Source organism: Leptodactylus fuscus, chromosome 11 (assembly GCF_031893055.1).
Source record: "Leptodactylus fuscus isolate aLepFus1 chromosome 11, aLepFus1.hap2, whole genome shotgun sequence".
Classification (NCBI taxonomy): domain Eukaryota; kingdom Metazoa; phylum Chordata; class Amphibia; order Anura; family Leptodactylidae; genus Leptodactylus; species Leptodactylus fuscus.
In genome coordinates this window covers 45863329-45883205 of record NC_134275.1, presented here as the reverse complement: position 1 = coordinate 45883205, position 19877 = coordinate 45863329, and the positions used below count along the sequence as shown (strand labels likewise).

The window sequence follows — 19877 nt, the reverse complement described above, 5'->3', positions numbered from 1 at the left end:
AGCTCAGCCACAGTATCAGACATTTTTCTTCACTGCTGTATGTCAGCTTTAAAGGGGCAGGGTGCTGTGGATGACACTGTTACATAAGGTCACATTCACACAGTTTTACTCCAGGTATCCATAACAACCGATCACAGGTTTTTCACTGGTATTCAAACTGAGATACACATGTTCACTTCACTTGTCAAGGCCAAGACCCTCAGGGATTCAGAGGTCTCCACAAACCATACTGCACGTGACTTTTCTGGTCATTTGCAACATCACCCAGAGTCCTTTGCATCAACTTTTCAATCTTACTATTCCAAACTTACTTCCTGTTGACTCCTCCCCAACTAATGGACTATCTTCATGACTGTCATTTGCCACAGTTACCACCTGTCTTCCCTTAATGCCCCTGTCTTCAGTGAGGAATTAGAGGATGTATTGAAGGAACTCCCAAATTATAAGACCCCGGGACCTGACAGCTTTACCTATCACTATTACAAAACCTTTGAGGCCGAACTGTCGGGCCACCTCCTGGACCTACTCAATTAATTCTTTTCGGGCTTCCCACAATACTCTTGTCCCTAAGCTGGGTAAGGACCTCCAGGACTGTGCTTGCTACCGTCCTATTGCTCTGCTGAACTGCAATCTCAAACTGTTCAAAAATTTTTGCATAATTTACTGAATGCTTGGCTTCCCTCGCTTGTCCACAGGACTGTGGATCTAGTGGAGGTGGTCAAGCATCACTCCACCCCTACTATGCTCTCGAGTTTGTATCCTGAGAAGGCCTTTGATCTCCTTGATTTGTCATTCATGTTAGTCACTCTGAAGAGCTTTGGGTTCTGAGACACTTTTAGGCTATCTGGACTCTCTATTACCAACCCATGGCAGTTATAGAACTCCCTCATTCCTCCCCAGCCCCTTTCCTCATTCATAATGAATGGAATGAGACAGAGCTGCCCCCTCTCCCATCTTATACTTGCTTTCTACATCAAACCACTGGCAGCTATGATTCTGCGGACCCGATGTAAAGGAAGTCGGGGTTCGGGATAGGAAATTTAAGAATTCCCTCTTTGTGGATGATGTACTTATACTAACCTCTCCTCACACAACCATACCCAACCTATTGGATATTGGGGGTTTATAGTAGCTATATAAGATTAATTTCTCCAAAACTGAAGCACTGACCCTCAACATTCCCCTCAACCTCCTAGATCTCCTCCATATAATTTTCGATGGAGGACTACCTCCATTCATCTCCTTGGGATCCACATTATGTTATTATTACATAAACGACCCTATACTCTGTGAACCATTCATGAGTCTTCCGCGAACTCAAGACCCTCCTAGATAATTGGTGGTCTCTGGCTATTTCCCTATTTGGTCACATTGCGAAGGTGAAGTTGATCCACCTATCGAAATTTCTATATCAATTTGAGATGCTCCAGGTGGTGATCCCTCAGGCGGAACTCTGAAGTTTGCAAAAAGTTATTTTCCAATTTATTTGGAACAAAAAGTGCCATTGCATTCCCTGGTTGGTTAGCAGGGAGGTGATGTGGAGGACCGGCTATCCCACACCTTCTTCTGGGCAACCCACCTACACTGTATCCCATTTTGTGCAGTGTTACCCGCATACACCAAGCGGGTGTGGCCTAAAGTAGACCTATTCAGAATTGCAGATATGATGGATCCTACTACATTGAAGATCTCTTCCTTTGACTACGTCACCTCTACCGTAAATCTCCTGATAACAGAATGGCTTCATTATCAGCAGGCAGCTCATTTTTTTGTTACCTATATGGCTCCTTCGTAGTCTCCCTTCCCACCTTACTTAAGAAGATTTCTCAAGCTGCTACCTCCACTAAAGGTTTTATTTCCACTATTTATCAGATACTCTCTTCTCTCAATGGCTCTGCACCCCTTACCCACCAATACATATCTAAGTGGGAGGATACAGTGGACATTACTGATCCTGTATAAAGATTCACACTGTCTAGGAAGCAGCTGCATTATTTCTCACTGACATATTTCCATAAAAAATAATTGCTACATCTTATCGATACCTTCATTTAATGCTGGTTAATGATTTCTTAAAGGTGGAAACATCCCGTGCATATATAAAGCCTGCGAGCCCCATTCCAATTGCTTATCTTCTAGCTGGTAACATAAGCCAATACCCAGCACAATGAAGGCTGCCTTCTGTCTCATCTTCCTCACTATCTTCGTGGCCAGCGATGCCAAGGTCTTCACCAAATGTGAGCTGGCCAAAGTCCTGAAGAACGGTGGTCTTGATGGATACTATGGCTACAGTCTGGCCAACTGTATGTATATGATCTTGTTACTCTTTGATACCCCATCTATATACTTAAGTCCATCCTATGTCTATCTAATAAAAAGGTTCAAGCTACTATATGCCAAAGAGCCAGGTAAATGCTAAGGTTGGCATCATAGAGACCCTCCAAGGAAATGGCAACATTAGCAAAGAACAGAGGAACCTACCTGAGGATCATCATGTCACCTTTCTTTCCTAGATAGTGTAGGAAGGAGATGGCCAGCTCTAAGGCGATGTGCCATGTGTCTTTTACGGGGCACCTGGTGGGAACTGTAGGATGAGGTACACATCCTACAATGTTAGCAATCAAAGAATGGATATGGGACAAATAGTACCAAATCTACTTGTACTAGGTGGTCTGGAATATGGGAGCAGAAGGTGCCTGGAGGTAAAAATATTGATATTTCTAATGGGTCTCACCACCTCAAAGAAAACTATGAATGGATGACTGCAAACATGGTCTTGGAGAAGAGATTAAATTATTGGTTTCATTTCAGGGTAAGCTTGAGGGATATGGTTGCATGAACCTGTATTATAAGGAAGGCACTTTGTGATGGGAATGACCCAGTAGTCTTCAGTGCTGATTTTCATGTTCAGGTATTTACAGAAAGTCATTGTGATAGAAGGCATCTTCCATGTGTTGACATCATGTATATATATGTGAGTCTTCTCTTCTGTATGGTTCTCATGGGTAATGTTTTTTTTTAAAGGGATGTGTATGGCTTACTATGAAAGCCGCTACACTACCAACGCCATGTACGACAATGGCTGGAGCCGGGACTACGGAATCTTCCAGATCAACAGCTACTGGTGGTGTAATGATGGAAAGACATCTGGAGCTAAAAATGCCTGTGCCATCAGCTGTAACAGTGAGTAAAGATGGAAATAAATAAATTCTTAATGAGGATGCCCACGATAATGGCTTTCCTCTTAAGTACTGCCTACTGTCCATGGGTTGTGTCTAGTGTTGTGGCTCAACTCAATTGAATTAAACAGGGACGTAGTACTGGAGTACATGAGAGTCATTTTTCTAATCATGAACAACTCCTTTAAAATTAAATTCTATGCAACCCCTTTAAGGTAAAATCTTTTTCATAATTGTTTAGCATGCTGAATGGCTTTTATGGTAGCCCCAGGTAGGAGGGTGACTACATTTCCCACACATAGCACATACTCTGCGCAGCTGGACGAGCTGGTGATTTGGTAGTCTAAGATCCCATATTCCCCTGGAAGTTTCTTTACAGGAGAGTCTTCCAGAATTGAATAATTGTCTAGGCAGCTAGACCATCAATTTCCCATCTAGATAGAACTCGTCTTTAATTATGTAAAAGGTAAACATAACGCAAAAGACCGGAAGTTCCTCTAATAACTTGTTGGAATTTGCTTTAACTCCACAAAAGACTATTATTAAAGATGATCGAATCCCAGAAGATCTGTTTCGTCTTGTGTATGGATACAACTGAAAGGAAATTATTACACCCAGAAGAAGTAACGGAAGTTGATTATAAATTTTTTAAAATAATTTTTATGATTTTTTTTTTTATTTTTTTCACCTCTCCTGGGCCTCCAGCTATTATATTCTGCAGCCTGAAAAGACTCCTGAGTATAATAATTTACCAGCAGTGGACATTTTAATTAGTCGAATTCTAAATTGTTCGGTATATTCAGGTCGAATCTGGTTTGTTGCTATGAGGTTCATTTGAGAATTTCGGTATTCCCAGGGGGTCTCCTTTTTTTTTTTTTTTTCCAAACTTACAGAAAGTGCATGGGAAAAGAGTTGTCAGATCAGTTACCTCTTCTTCCAAAAATGTAGGAGGTACTAGAGAGTGCTCATCAATTCACTCATCTAAATAATAGAGATGAACGAATCGATTTGGATTGAACCAGATTGGACCCAAATTTTTCAAAAGATTGTATTAGACCGAAGGTTCTATGACCTTCAAAACTCTATTCTCTGAAGTTGCTCAGACCACAGAGTATAATAAAGCGAGGTCAGGGGAGGTGTGGCAACATAAAGCGTTAAACTCACCTCTTATGAGTATTCTCATTCGTTTGGCAGTCCTTGGCATCCTCCTTCTGACTCATGACTGACATCTTACCCCCTGGGGTCACTTCTGAGATCTGTGATTGACCCTCAGTAGTCACATAGGAAATACTAATGTCATGATGCTCTATTTACGATTATGATGTTGACACTCACCATGTGACTGCTGAGAGCCGATCACAGGACTCAACAGTGACCCCAGTGTGCGTGATGTCAGCCAGGAGAGGCAAGAATGGTCTGCCAGATGCCACGAGGATGCCAATAAGAGGTGAGGCAAAGTGAGTATATATGTTTATGCACCTCTCCTGGGCCTTCACTTATTATACTCTGCGGTGTGAATATAATTATAGCACTTCCAGTTTGTGTTGAACAAGTTCAGCCCAAAACTAACCAAAGGGCAAAATGTCATGAATATTCATCTAAATGAATGTTAGGGAATAGCAGACGATAATTCCCCAGGAGCTGCTGGTGAACCCTGGAGGGAGGGGCACAAGGGACAGTGAGCCCTAAGCTCCTATTGCCAGACCCTATCCTAGGTAATAGGCGACAACCACGAAGACAGTCCCTCCCTGAATATGTGAAACACAAAACGCAGACAAGACGAACAACAAAGGGAGGTCAGCTAGCCAGGGTTCGGTAACAGGAGAGCGATGCAGTGCCAAATCGGAGTCCAAAAGAATTGTCAGTAGGGAAGCAGAGGTCAAGGATTAGAATACAAGTAATATAACAGCAAGCAAAACCAGAAAGCTAGAGGCAATAACCAGCACCAGTGTGACTGTGAGCCAAGACTAAATAGGGGAGGAAGAACCCGCCCTGAACCTGATAGGAAGGAAAGCTGTCAATCACAGGCAAGACAAAATCAAACACTTAATGAACAGAGGCAACCTTGGCAGAAGATGGGTGTGGTGCAAATCCAATTAAGGACTAGAGCTGTGTTCACTCAGTGCAACTAAAAACTTTAAGCAGATTATCAAACTGCACACGCCTCCTGCGCCGCAGCATGCGAGCAGAGGGTGGCGCAGAGGCCCGAACAGGCAGAGATGTTGCAATGAATCTTGAGGTTCACCCATCTCTACGTGGCTATAAGGAGACAGGTTTTTTTTATGGGGGGCAGCTAATTTTAATGCTCTTCAGTAAATAACCTTATGACATACTGGGAATGCTTACAATGATCTATAACAGCTTTTAATGTCATTTTCTTAAAGGTTTGATGAATGATAACATCAGTGATGACATCACATGTGCCAAGAGAGTTGTCAGAGATCCCAATGGCATGGGAGCCTGGTAAGTAACTTTCTTGTTATGGATCCTAAAGAGACTGTCTAAGATTAAAAAAAAAAAAAAAAAAGAAAGGATCTTCTCTTCTTTAAACATCCTCACTCTTACCTAGTGGCTGTGTATGGTATTGCAGTTCCTTTCCATTCACGTACCAGACACAGCCCCTAGAAAAGAGTGGAAGGGTTTCTAAAAGAAAGAAGCCATGTGTTTCTAGATCTTAAGATACAATTCTGTGAACACTTTTTTCCTATATGATCATCTTTAATGACCCATAAAGAATTTTTTAAGTAAATAAGGGGTTAATGAAAAATAACTAGATGGGAAATAGAAGCCTAATTAGTATTCTCAATTCTATAAAGGGTGGCTTGGAACAACTACTGCAAGAACAAGGACGTGAGCAGCTATGTCAGTGGATGTGCTCTGTAGGCAGAGACGAGGACCCAATGGTGGTGCCTTGAAAACGCCCAGATATTCTTTCACATCATGCCTTAATTGTATTTCACAGTAATTGATGAGAATAAAGATTTTGAAGAGAACATATAATTTGTTTATGTATCACTTATCTCATATTCTACTACCAATGTCTTCACCAATTTTGAGCCAGTCAGAAAGCCGAAGACCCCTGGACTTGATGGGTACTATGGCTCCAATATGACCAACTCTATGGTTATTACCAACATCTTTTAGGTCCAGTGATGAGCAGTGCCCTGTGCAATACCTAGGATCAGTGCCCCTCCACATAATGTATACAGTATACAAATAACCATACCAAACAGAGGTTAATGGTAAGCACCATTCAATATATTGCCCAAATAACAGTGACTTGCATTGGCCAAATAACATTTCCATACAGTTGGCTAAATAAAAATAATGTTTATCCTAGACTCTCAAAAAATCCATAAAAACAGGGAGGAGTATGACTGCTGACTGTGATAGCTGCTTAGACCCACAGCTTCATCACCAGGGGACCTGTAGTTGTCCAAAAATAGCTCATACCGACTCCAACATGGTCAAAATCAGTAGGGACAAGTTTTGTGACCTGACTGACTGCCTCAAGATGCCTCCAGAACAAGTCGATAAGCAGCACTTCTTGAAGAAAACAGCAATCCTGTTCTCTGGAGCCTTCCTCCAAAATGGCACCGGAAGAGATGCTGAGAGAGACCAAGGCTGATGGCAATGGGGAGGATTCGCAAAATGCCTGCCAGTCCTCCACTATAATGAAGAACTTTCTTAGGAAGGCATTATCACAAGAAATTGCTCCAGTTCTGTCAGAGCTTGCAGACCTGAAAATGGTAGGCTGCAGGGTAGACAGGATGGAGGGGGCGCTTGCTGATGTAATGCAACACTCTAGGGCATTTACACAGCAAATGCCCACACATGTAGACCTCTTGAATAAAACCTACCTTTTGCTGGAAGATCTAGAGAATCAAAATAGGAGTAGGAATGTGTGCGTAAAATGGTTACCAGAATCTTGAGATGCAAAGTCACTGCTAGATGATGTCACTGACATCTTCTGCGGCCACTTAGGAGAGAATACTGCACCAATGGTCCCCATAGAGAGAGTTCATCATGTATTGTATTAAGTTTGCTACCAACAACCGATGTGATATACGGGCTGATGTCTGCAGACACAACCAGAATCTTACAAGCAGTGCAAGATAAATATTTCCTCAAATATGGAAATGTATCCTATCCATTTTTTACAAGACATTGCACCTTCTACGCTCCAGAAGAGACTCATCCTGTACCCTCTACTAGATGCCTTGCTTAGGTGTGGTATATGTCTTTGGACTATTGGACCTTAAAAATAGCAGGAGGATTCAGATCCACAATCCTCAAGATCTGGAAGCCTCCTGGACATTTCTTGGGATCTGTCCTGTGCGGGTATCGTTGTGAATGTTGGTGCAGGATGACTTTGTTATACTGTTAAATCCCCTTCTATGGACTTTCAGCAGTCACCGCGAGATTCAATTCACCGAAGAGCTGTGAAGGCGGCACGACACCTGGAGCATACTCCATGGGGACAGTAGATATACAACACTCAGCTTGTTTGATTCCCCCATCAGATGCAGCCTTGATGCCTTCCTTATTGTGGTTGTATTTGCTGGTTCAATTTCCCCCTACCCAGTTCATTGCTCCTACAGTGTCTCACCATATCTCATCTTAGTGTTGTCTGTTGGCCTAGTGTCTCTTCCCTGGTACTAACACCTCATCTACTTGCTCATTCCCCATTTTTCCTTTTTCTCTTTTCTCCTACTGCCTCTCCATTGTCCTACCTACACAGACGAATCTGGTCATAGTGAAAGATGGTGATGGTTTCTACTTCCATTAACATTAAAGGCTTCAACTCGCCAAATAAACACCACCATATAATGCTCCTGCTCTGTAAGTTACACACCGGCGTAGCATTTTTAAAAGAAACACATTTGAAAGGCTCGAAGATTCCGGCTCTGCCAACAAAATATTTATCTCAGTGGTTCCATGACACAAATCCTGTTTCTTCTTCAAAAGAAGTTTCTGGACTCTTCCATAATTCAATACCTTTTGTGTGCCGACAGCAGTACTCCAACCCCAAAGGTAGGGTGCTCTTCCTCTAAGGCACTGTTGCATTGGTTGCTTATTTGCCCATCTCAGTACTAAGGTCAACTACATTGTAGTTGTCGAGAGCAAAGCTTATTATATTATTGTCTAGTTTTTGACTTTATGATGTATATTTGGCCCAAAGAGTTACAGAATCCTCTTGAGACCATGGTGAACACAAAAAAAACTTAATTCAAAGTCAAATAAACATGAACCAGTGAGGTTTAAACAATTTTCATGTATTATCCAGAGCATGTTCCAGAAATTGAGAAGTCAAAATTTTATAGAAATCTAAAATCCCACAATTAAATATAAACTTTACACATTTGTCACCTATATTATCATAACAACCCTTATAATAAAATTCATCAATTATTTTTTGTGTTGTAATTTTTTACTTTTTTATTAAAAAATAATAGATATTAAATTTTAACTGACACATGTTCAAAAGTTTCAGGGGTTCTGATTAAGTTGATAAATAAGCAAATTGGAATTTTGGGTTGTATAGAGCCACAAAACTCTATGGGCACTAGCATTAAAATGAGAATTTTTTTTCCCCACAAATTTTTAAATTAAAAAAGTTTTTGGAATTTTTGAAACATGCCCTAAATGAATTTTTTTCCAAACATAGGCCTTAAAAATTCCTTATTCAACTACACAAATATGTATATATATGTAATGTAATCTTAGGGGTATAGAAATATATAATTTTGTTAATACATTTTCCATACATTAACAAGAAAAGCACAATGAAACAAATTTCTAGTCATTAGATTGCCTCTAAATCTAGAATATACAAAATTATTACAAATTCATGTATTACTACCATTTTTTTTTGCATTTTTTAAATAAGTCGAACAAGTGGGCACAAGTTAATTTTGGGGAAGTTTAAAGTTGTAGTTTTATAATTAGAATCTCGGGGGGAGAGTTTGGCAGCTGGAAATGGCCACAATGAGGATTACAGTTGTCTGTATGTAGTGAACTGTGAGCAGAAAACCACACAAGGGTTGGAAGAGGAAACTGGAGCTGTTTAATATAGAGAGCAAATCTATATTAATATATCTTATTCCCCAGTGAATTATCAGCACGAAGATCTATGTACATGTAATATTTCTGATAATGTTATTACCAAAGTAATAGTACTAGTATTGGCATATGGTTTATATGTACATATACGTATTGGTATGGTAGGTAAGTATTATTATTATTGTACTAGCTCTTATAATAATTCTCCTAATTGTACATTTTACCCAAGTTATTATACAAGTAATCATTTTGTGGTTACGTATTTTAATAGTAATAGTTGTTCTAAAAAAAACACAACAAATTTTTCCTATCCTGAATACTAATAATCATTGGTCTTTATTATTCCTGTGATTTTACATTTCGTCTTATTAGTCTTCTTATTATTATTGTTGTAGTTGATGCTACTTTTATTACTACTATTGTTATTCGTAATATATCTTATTTTTTTAAATTATTAATAATTAATTGTATATTTAATTAATTGATTAATTCATTAATTATTACAGCTATTATTAATATTTTCATAGTAGAATTTGTAATTACACAAATGGAATTTGTTTGTCCACTTAGATTTTTAAATAATTCTTAAAATTGTACTTAGGTAATAAAAATATAATAAACAATATTATTTTTTAATGTGAATAGTAGTTAGAAATAAATATTCTACTAAAATGGATTAATTTTGTCCATTATATGTTACAGAATAATAATAATTAGAATTATTTTCTTGGTGTTTTTTGATCATCTTAATATTAAGGTGATTTAAGCAGTACAACTAATAATTATTATATTTTCAAAAATTCTTTTAGTTTTTGTCTATTTATATTATTGGTATTATTATCATTATTTTTGCTGTTATCGAATTGATGACAGTAATAATGTAATTAATATAGATTTTGTTTGTTAATGAATCATAAAAATACTACTAATAATTTGTGTAAAGGAACACAACAGTAAAGATACAAAGTTGAATATTAGGGTTATTTTGGGTTAATTTTTATTGTTGGTATTTTTTGCATTATATTTGCTAACATAAAAGTGCTAATAGGCTTAAGTCATTCTTAATTACATAGATGTATATTAATTAATAAATATGAAAATACTACTAAAATAATAATAATAATAATAATAATAATAGTAATGTTTATGTAAAGAAACATAATAGTACAGATAATAAATATGAAATATTATGTATTCCTGCATCTCATGATGTTCTTCAGAGTTCCTTTAACTTGTTGGTTCCTCAGACTGTAAATGATGGGGTTTAGTAAAGGAGTTACTGTAGAGTAGATAATGGAAACTGCCAAGTCCAAACGCTGAGAAGAACCATCATTGGGCAAAAGGTACATAAAAGTGCCCCAAAGTAAAGGAGGACAACAGTGATGTGTGAGGTGCAGGTGGAGAAGGTTTTATGTCTGCTGCTTCTATTTGGCATCTTCAGAATGGAAGCAAGGATAAAGATGTAGGACATAAGGATAAACAAAAGCAAACTGACTCCAAACACAGCTGCTGAAAGTTTGGCAAGTATGTCATTGATGTAGGTGTCGGAGCAGGAGAGACGTATCAGAAGCTGGACTTCACAGTAGAGGCGATTTATTGATTTTGACCCACATAAATTGAGATTGGAGGTGACCACAGTATTGATGGTTGAGTTCAGAAGCCCACTCAACCAAGCAACTATGGCAAAATATGCACAAGCCATCCTATTGATTATGACCGTATAACGCAAAGGTCCACAAATTGCCACATAGCGGTCACAAGCCATTGCGGCTAGCAGAATGAATTCGGCAGTGACACATAACGTGAAGAGATAGACTTGAGTAATGCAGTCGTAGAAGGAGATGGCACCACTTCTCCTTATAATCCCAGACAAGATGTTAGGTATTGTAATGGAGGTATAACAAAATTCCACAAAGGATAGGTTTGATAAGAAAAAGTACATTGGGGTCTGAAGAGAAATATTAAGTCTAACCACTAAAATAATGAGACTGTTTCCTATGATGGTCATGAGGAAGACGACCAAAAAGACTGTGAAAATGAGTGACCTCCAATGGGAGACATAGGCAATGGCAAGGAGGGTGAATTCTGTTACCTGGGACTGATTGTGTAATTTAGTAGATGTAACATTTATGAAGTGGGCAGCAGCTAGCTTTCCTCTGCACATGGAACACAGTGCCCAATATTCAGCTGGCTGCAATGCCCACAAAGTGAGACTCCCTGGCAACTGCCCACAGCCTCGCTAAGCCCCGCCCACCACTTCCGCCGCCATGATCAACAGCAGCATGTTATGGTCATCAGGGTTTATTAAAAAAAAATAAAACAAACTAAACCCTACGGAGCCCTCTGGGCCACTGACTGCTAACCAACCTGGTGTGAACACAGTCTAACAGTTCCTGTCATTGCAGCTAAAGTAAAGGACCAGGTGTGCTCTGTTAACAATTCACAGAGCCCTGTGCAGTCAGAGCAGCTGCAAAAATAAACAAACTGGCTAGCTTGAACTCCAGGACTAGCCAGAGACCATGTAAACCCTATGTGCAGTTGTTCCACCCAACCACCCAGAAAACTACTGCCAAGCCCACTCCCAGTCACCCTGTCTGAGAAGTACTGCTAGCTAACCCTACTGAGTTTTACCACAAACACACAAGGCAGCATGCTGCCTGACTAACAGTGGCATTGCTATCTCAGGGGCAATTACTAGCTAGGACCAATAATGTTTACAGGCTGGAACCCATACATACACACACACACATCATTTCAGGTTTCAGAATGTGATCATAGAGCACCGGGCGTCCAGACCAGCCCCCTTATATAGGCAAGGGGCGGTCACCACCAAATAGCCCAGCTGCCCAATCCGAGCGTCCATTGGTCGACACACTAGTCCATCAAAGACTCGACCACACCTGGCTGTTGCAAGGCAGGTTAACCCCTGCAACCCTGGACTGTGCAGAGGAACAGGCGGCGACACCCATGTCATGGCCGCAGTTACTGCACAATCCTAACACAGCACCAGTGCTGCTATGAAGATGGGGAAGGTAAGTAGCCTACCTCCGCCTCCCCTACCCTCGACTGACCTCCTGCATGTCTTAAGGAGCGGGTTGTCCCCTGCTCCATAAGAAACCCCCCCATAAAAAAAGATATGTCCTATGTTTAGGACGATAATTTAATATAAGACACTGTCTTATTTTCGGGGAAACACGGTAGGGAGTGCAAACCTTTGCCTACCATTTTACTAACAATAACATACGTTTTAACCCTCCCTTCGCATCAAAACTTTCCAGCAAAGTTTCCAAGACTTCTCTTATGCTGCACCTCTACTTTGGAATATTCTACCCCACACTTCTTTACTGTACTCCCTCTCCTAATCTTCTAAATGCTACACATTGGAGTTATGTATCTTTTCTCATACATCTTCCAGGCCAAATCCACCAACTACTGTCAATTTTGTTTAATTTATTAGACCATAGAAATTTCTCTTTGTCATATCTTACACCAGTATTTATATCCTATAAGATTTCATGGCTGGACTACATAGATAATACATAGCATCTCATTTTCAAGAAATGTTTTACAACTCATTGTACTAGTGTTCTTTTTTTCGTATTTCTTAATATTTTTATCTTTTAGTTTTAACTTGAATTTTTTGGTTTCTAGCATCTAGTATCCCCCTGTACAGCACAGATAGCAATATCAGCTCCATAGACATAAAGTACAAAAATGACTGTATTAGCTCATCTTTTTTGCATTTGAGTTTGGAGCCAATGTTGCTCATAGACCTTGCAATATTAGATCTAAGTGAGGCATCATCAGAAGAAAACCTGGTAGAACTCTTAGGAAGTGAATACTAGGAATGAATATAATGTTATGGTGTTCAGAGTCTCACCTGTAAGCAACGGGGACATTGTTCTCCTCAATAAGCTTATGGCTGTCCTTTATATGTTCAGTGTATACACAATGAGCGTGAGGAACAGACTCCCTGCAGACTAAGGTGTCCCTGATGTACAGAAATTACCTGAAATTTATAGTTACTCTGTGTTATCTTGTTATACATTGTAGCTGTTAAGATTTTTGCTATGACACAGGACATAGGACTGTATTTTTATGTTGTTTTCATTTTTTAATCCACAAAAAAAAAAAAAAAAAAAGTTAATCAAAAAATTCAGGTCATGTCCTTAACACACTTTTTGTGCTGCATCATTAAGGGGTTAAATGAACTTCAATTTTTAAAATTAGATTATATATATAATTTATTTTGTTAGCTATGATAATAGTTAAATAAAAATATATTGTTATAACTTATGTTTTATCAACAAACGTGTGTAACTTGTTATACTATTTGTACTGGATCTAATAGTAACACAAGAAGACTTTTTAGTAACGTTATCATTGTATTATTTGTATTTTTTTTTGCCTTACAACATATTGGCATCACCAATAGCAGTAGTAGTAATTGTAGTTGTAATAATAGTAATGATTGTACCAGTTTTTTATGACTTTTTAATAAACAAAAAACTTGATCGTCTTCAGTAGTTGATACCTTTTTAATGGCTAACTCATAATGATGAAAAATTACTGACGTTTCGGAACCTCCAGGGTCCTTTATCAAAGTAGATTTAAAACATTTCTGAAGGATGCATATATATATGCAGAGAAGGCACTAAGGGTGTTAGAATTCCAGGAGGAGGGGGGGGGTTTGTTAGTAATTGGTAGAGACAATGTAAACACTTCCAGTTCCTTATCAGTTCACACGTTCCGGTAAAGAGACAGGAAGCCCTGTGACACATTCAATCCACACTCCAGCGTTTGAAGCAGGGCCATGAATTTGCATTCATGAATGCGTCGTAATCTCTCGTGTGATACCTCTCAGCGTCTCCAGGTGTGGGTTATATGTGACAACCCTTGGTTGTCACATATAACCCACACCTGGAGACGCTGAGAGGTATCACACGCAAATTACATCCACTACTACAAAAAGACAACCGTCTAACATCCATATTTCCAGATCCCCCTATTCTGTGCTACAGACAGCCACCAAACCTCAGGAATATGGTTGTCAGTAGCTCACTATCACCCCCAACTAACACAGGAACATTCCCATGCGGTCAGCAATGTTGCAAAACCTGCCCACACATACTAACGACTGACAGGATAAAGATACCGAACTCGAACAAGAAATATAAAATTCCAGGTACGTTCACCTGCAACACATCCAATATAGTGTATTTAATAATATGCATCAAATGTTCCACTAATAACCTGTATGTTGGAGAGACTGGACAGAAACTTAGAACACAGATGAATTCACATCGCCATACAATTAAAGAACGAAGAATTGACCTTCCCGTACCAAAGCATTTCTGCAGTGGGGACCACAATATCACCAATCACATGAAAATTTTAGTTTTGAGAGGGAATTTCAGATCAAAGAGAGTACGACGCATTCATGAATGCAAATTCATGGCCCTGCTTCAAACGCTGGAGTGTGGATTGAATGTGTCACAGGGCTTCCTGTCTCTTTACCGGAACGTGTCAACTGATAAGGAACTGGAAGTATTTACATTGTCTCTACCAATTACTAACAACCCCCCCCCCCCTTCCTCCTGGAATTCTAACACCCTTAGTGCCTTCTCTGTATATATATATATATATATATATATATATATATATATATATATATATATATGCATCCTTCAGAAATGTTTTAAATTTACTTTGATAAAGGACCCTGGAGGTTCCGAAACGTCAGTAATTTGTCATCATTATGAGTTAGCCATTACAAAGGTATCAACTACTGAAGACGATCAAGTTTTTTTATTTTTTATATTTCCAACCCACTGGCTAACACTGTACAAGAACTAACATTTTCCTTATACTTACGACTTTTTAGTAATGTTATCATATTGGTATTATTTTGTCTTCAATTTTAATATTATTTTTACAATAAAATAATTTTTTGATGAAAGTTATGCAAACAATTATTCTGATAATTTGCGTGTCAGATATTACTATTGAGGTGTTTTAGGATGTAAAACGAATATAATAATAATTCTATCTTTTCTCATTTTTTTTCTTTTTCCTCCTGTTTCTAATATTTATTGTATTTATTGTATTGTATTCAGTGACATGCCTGTGAACTAATATCAAAAAGTACAACTATTGCTTCTAACCATAATAAGTTCAGTAAAGAAATTTTTATCTGATCAATTTTTTTGCTGTTATTAATAAAACTATAATTTTACAGATGATAAATTGATAAAAAAAATTGAATATTCGAGACCATTTTTCAAAATTAAAAACTTGACAAAAGTTGCATAACATTTATTTGTATTATGGTATGGAATAAAAATAAAAATTAAATTTTCAATATGTAAACAGATCCTAACTACATTTTTGCGTTGTTGTTATTAAACATGGATTTTTAGACCAAAAATTCAGAATAATTTATCTTGTTCAACTAAAGCCCAAAAAAGATTTTACATACTAAGCTCTGTAAAAATCTGTCTTGTGACAACCTCTTCTCATCTGGGATGGTTTTAGCTAATATTTGCATCTCATCATGTTATTCAGAGCTCCGATAACTTGATGGTTCCTCAGACTGTAAATGATAGGGTTCAACAAAGGAGTTACCGTAGAGTAGATCATGGAAACCGCCAAGTCCAACCTTTGAGGAGAACTATTACTGGGTAAAAGATACATGAAAATGAGACCTCCAAAGTAGAGGACAACAACTGTGATATGTGAGGTGCAGGTGGAGAAGGTTTTATGTCTGCTGTTTCTACTTGGCATCTTCTTAATGGCTACCAGGATAAAGATATATGACGTAAGGATAAAGATGAGACAACTTACTCCAAACACAGCTGCCGAAAGTGTGGCAAGTATGTCACTAAGGCTGGTGTCAGAGCAGGAGAGACGTACAAGAGGCTGGACTTCACAGTAAAGACGGTCTATGGAATGTGACCCACAGAAATCGAGATTGGAAGTGACCACTGTATTGATGGTTGAGTTCAGAGCCCCACTCATCCAGGCAAATATGGAAAAATATGCACAGACCATCCTATTGATTATAACCGTGTAACGCAAAGGCCGACAGATTGCCACATAGCGGTCACAAGCCATGGCGGCTAACAGAATGCATTCAGTGGTGGCACATAATGTGAACAGATAGACTTGAGCAATGCAGCCCGAGAAGGAGATGGCACCACTTTCCCTTATAATCCCAGACAAGACATTAGGTACTGTAATGGAGGTATAACAAAGTTCCAGAATGGATAAGTTTGATAGGAAAAAGTACATTGGGGTGTGAAGAGAAATATTAAGTCTAACCACTAAAATAATGAGACTGTTTCCTATGATGGTCATGAGGAAGACGACCAAAAAGACTGTGAAAATGAGTGACCTCCAATGGGAGACATAGGCAATGGCAAGGAGGGTGAATTCTGTTACCTGGGACTGGTTGTGTAATTTAGTAGACTTATCATGTATGATGTGGACCATGCTGAGAAGGCAAAGTGGACATGTTAGGGGACAGATGTGTCACCAGGATGTACATTATAATTTAATGTAATAACTGTTGAGCCAATAATTCTTAACAGGCATAAAACTTAGAGTTCTGAGTAGAGCACCATAGCCAATGTAAAGAGCAACACAGAGGCAGATGTAATCTCCCTTCCCACACAAACCCTCTTACTTATGCTTCCAAGATTTCTCTCGTGCTGAACCTCTACTCTGGAAAGTTCTTTCCGGCACATCTTCACAACACGTCTTCTTGTAGTTTACTAGTGGTTGCATACTTAGATGTTGAGTCCTTTTCTCACACATCTATACTACTAAACTTAACTACTACTCTAATGCAATTTTCTTCAGTAGATCTTATAACTTTGTTCATACCATGCATCCATCACATCCTGGCTGGAGTACAGGCAGCTAAACAATATACAGTCCTATGAAAAAGTTTGGGCACCCCTATTAATCTTAATCATTTTTAGTTCTAAATATTTTGGTGTTTGCAACAGCCATTTCAGTTTGATATATCTAATAACTGATGGACACAGTAATATTTCAGGATTGAAATGAGGTTTATTGTACTAACAGAAAATGCGCAATATGCATTAAACCAAAATTTGACCGGTGCAAAAATATGGGCACCTCAACAGAAAAGTGACATTAATATTTAGTACATCCTCCTTTTGCAAAGATAACAGCCTCTAGTTGCTTCCTGTAGCTTTTAATCAGTTCCTGGATCCTGGATGAAGGTATTTTGGACCATTTCTTTCTACAAAACAATTCAAGTTCAGTTAAGTTTGATGGTCGCCGAACATGGACAGCCCGCTCTCAAATGATCTGAAAACAAAGATTGTTCAACATAGTTGTTCAGGGGAAGGATACAAAACGTTGTCTCAGAGATTTAACCTGTCAGTTTCCACTGTGAGGAACATAGTAAGGAAATGGAAGACCACAGGGACAGTTCTTGTTAAGCCCAGAAGTGGCAGGCCAAGAAAAATATCAGAAAGGCAGAGAAGAAGAATGGTGAGAACAGTCAAGGACAATCCACAGACCACCTCCAAAGAGCTGCAGCATCATCTTGCTGCAGATGGTGTCACTGTGCATCGGTCAACTATACAGCGCACTTTGCACAAATAGAAGCTGTATGGGAGAGTGATGAGAAAGAAGCCGTTTCTGCACGTACGCCACAAATAGAGATGCCTGAGGTATGAAAAAGCACATTTGGACAAGGCAGCTTCATTTTGGAAACAAAAATTGAGTTGTTTGGTTATAAAAAAAAGGTGTTATGCATGGCGTCCAAAAAGAAACAGCATTCCAAGAAAAACACATGCTACCCACTGTAAAATTTGGTGGAGGTTCCATCATGCTTTGGGGCTGTGTGGCCAATGCCGGCATCGGGAATCTTGTCAAAGTTGAGGGTCGCATGGATTCCACTCAGTATCAGCAGATTCTTGAGAATAATGTTCAAGAATCAGTGACGAAGTTGAAGTTACGCCGGGGATGGATATTTCAGCAAGACAATGATCCAAAACACCGCTCCAAATCCTCAGGCATTCATGCAGAGGAACAATTACAATGTTCTGGAATGGCCATCCCAGTCCCCAGACCTGAATATCATTGAACATCTGTGGGATGATTTGAAGCGGGCTGTCCATGCTCGGCGACCATCTAACTTAACTGAACTTGAATTGTTTGTCCAAAATACCTTTATCCAGGATCCAGGAACTGATTAAAAGCTACAGGAAGCGACTAGAGGCTGTTATCTTTGCAAAAGGAGGATGTACTAAATATTAATGTCACTTTTCTGTTGAGGTGCCCATACTTTTGCACCGGTCAAATTTTGGTTTAATGCATATTGCGCATTTTCTGTTAGTACAATAAACCTCATTTCAATCCTGAAATATTACTGTGTCCATCAGTTATTAGATATATCAAACTGAAATGGCTGTTGCAAATACCAAAATATTTAGAAATAAAAATGATTAAGATTAATAGGGGTGCCCAAACTTTTTCATAGGACTGTATGGTGAAAATGTAGCAAATCTTCAAGGAGTTTTACAAGGCATCCCAGCCAAGCTCTTTTTCATTACTTACCAAAATACCTAAAAAAGAATGTTATGTGGAATGTTTTTAAACTTTGGTGAGAAATAAGAATGAATCACGTCTGCTTAGTAAAGGTTTTCAATTCCTGTTGTTTGGAAAGTGCACCATATAAAGGACCGATAGAAGTGTTAGTGTTGCAGAAAAAAATAAGCAAAAATGATTGTATTTGTATCTGTTTCTGTTTGAAAGGTCTTAAGTCAGTGATAAGTATAGAGACTGCAGTATCAGATGCTTATCCTATAAACTAGTCAAGAAGGGAATAATAGGCGTTAATACAATAATCTATCTTTCAGCATCTACCTGTAAGAACCAGTCACACAATGCTCGTGAATAAGCTTGTAGCGCTCCATTTTATGTATATCATACACACAAGAGATGTGAGGAACAGATTCCCAAAAGACAATGGTGTCTCTAATGTGCAGAAATTAACTATAATTATGTAACTTTAAATATCCCAATATCTTCTGCCAGCAACAAACAATATAACTACTACAATATTATAACACTATGATATGGTCAACCCATGTATAACAACTTTACTATTTTAATACTGCCTCTGATGTACAAGAATATAACTACTATAAGACTGCCTCTTATGTACAAGAATATAACTAATATAATACTGCCCCCTATGTACAAGAATATAAGTACTATAATACTGTTCCTATGTACAATAATATAACTACTATAATACTACCTCCTACAAGAATGTAACTACTATAATACTGCCCTTATGTACAAGAATATAACTATTATAATACTACCTCCTATGTACAAGAATATAACTGCTATGATACTGCTCCTATGTACAAGAGTATAACTACTATAATACTGCTCCTATGTACAAGAATATAACTACTATAATACTGCTCCTATATAAAAGAATGTAGCTACTATAATACTACTCCTATGTACAAGAATATAGCTACTATAATACTGCCTCCTATGTACAAGAATATAACTACTATAATACTGCTCCTATGTACAAGAATATAACTACTATAATACTGCTCCTATGTACAAGAATATAAC

General features: G+C 38.4%; 1 protein-coding gene across 1 annotated transcript; it reads left to right on the top strand.

Annotated features, from left to right (window-relative positions):
* Positions 1–2153: 2153 nt before the first annotated feature.
* On the top strand, positions 2154–6168 carry LOC142185265 (lysozyme C-1-like). Its single transcript, XM_075260576.1, has 4 exons — positions 2154–2303; positions 3025–3183; positions 5564–5642; positions 5996–6168. The coding sequence occupies exons 1-4, from the start codon at positions 2168–2170 to the stop codon at positions 6060–6062; spliced, it is 441 nt and encodes a 146-aa protein (XP_075116677.1). The 5' UTR covers positions 2154–2167; the 3' UTR covers positions 6063–6168.
* The last annotated feature ends 13709 nt before the right edge of the window (positions 6169–19877 follow it).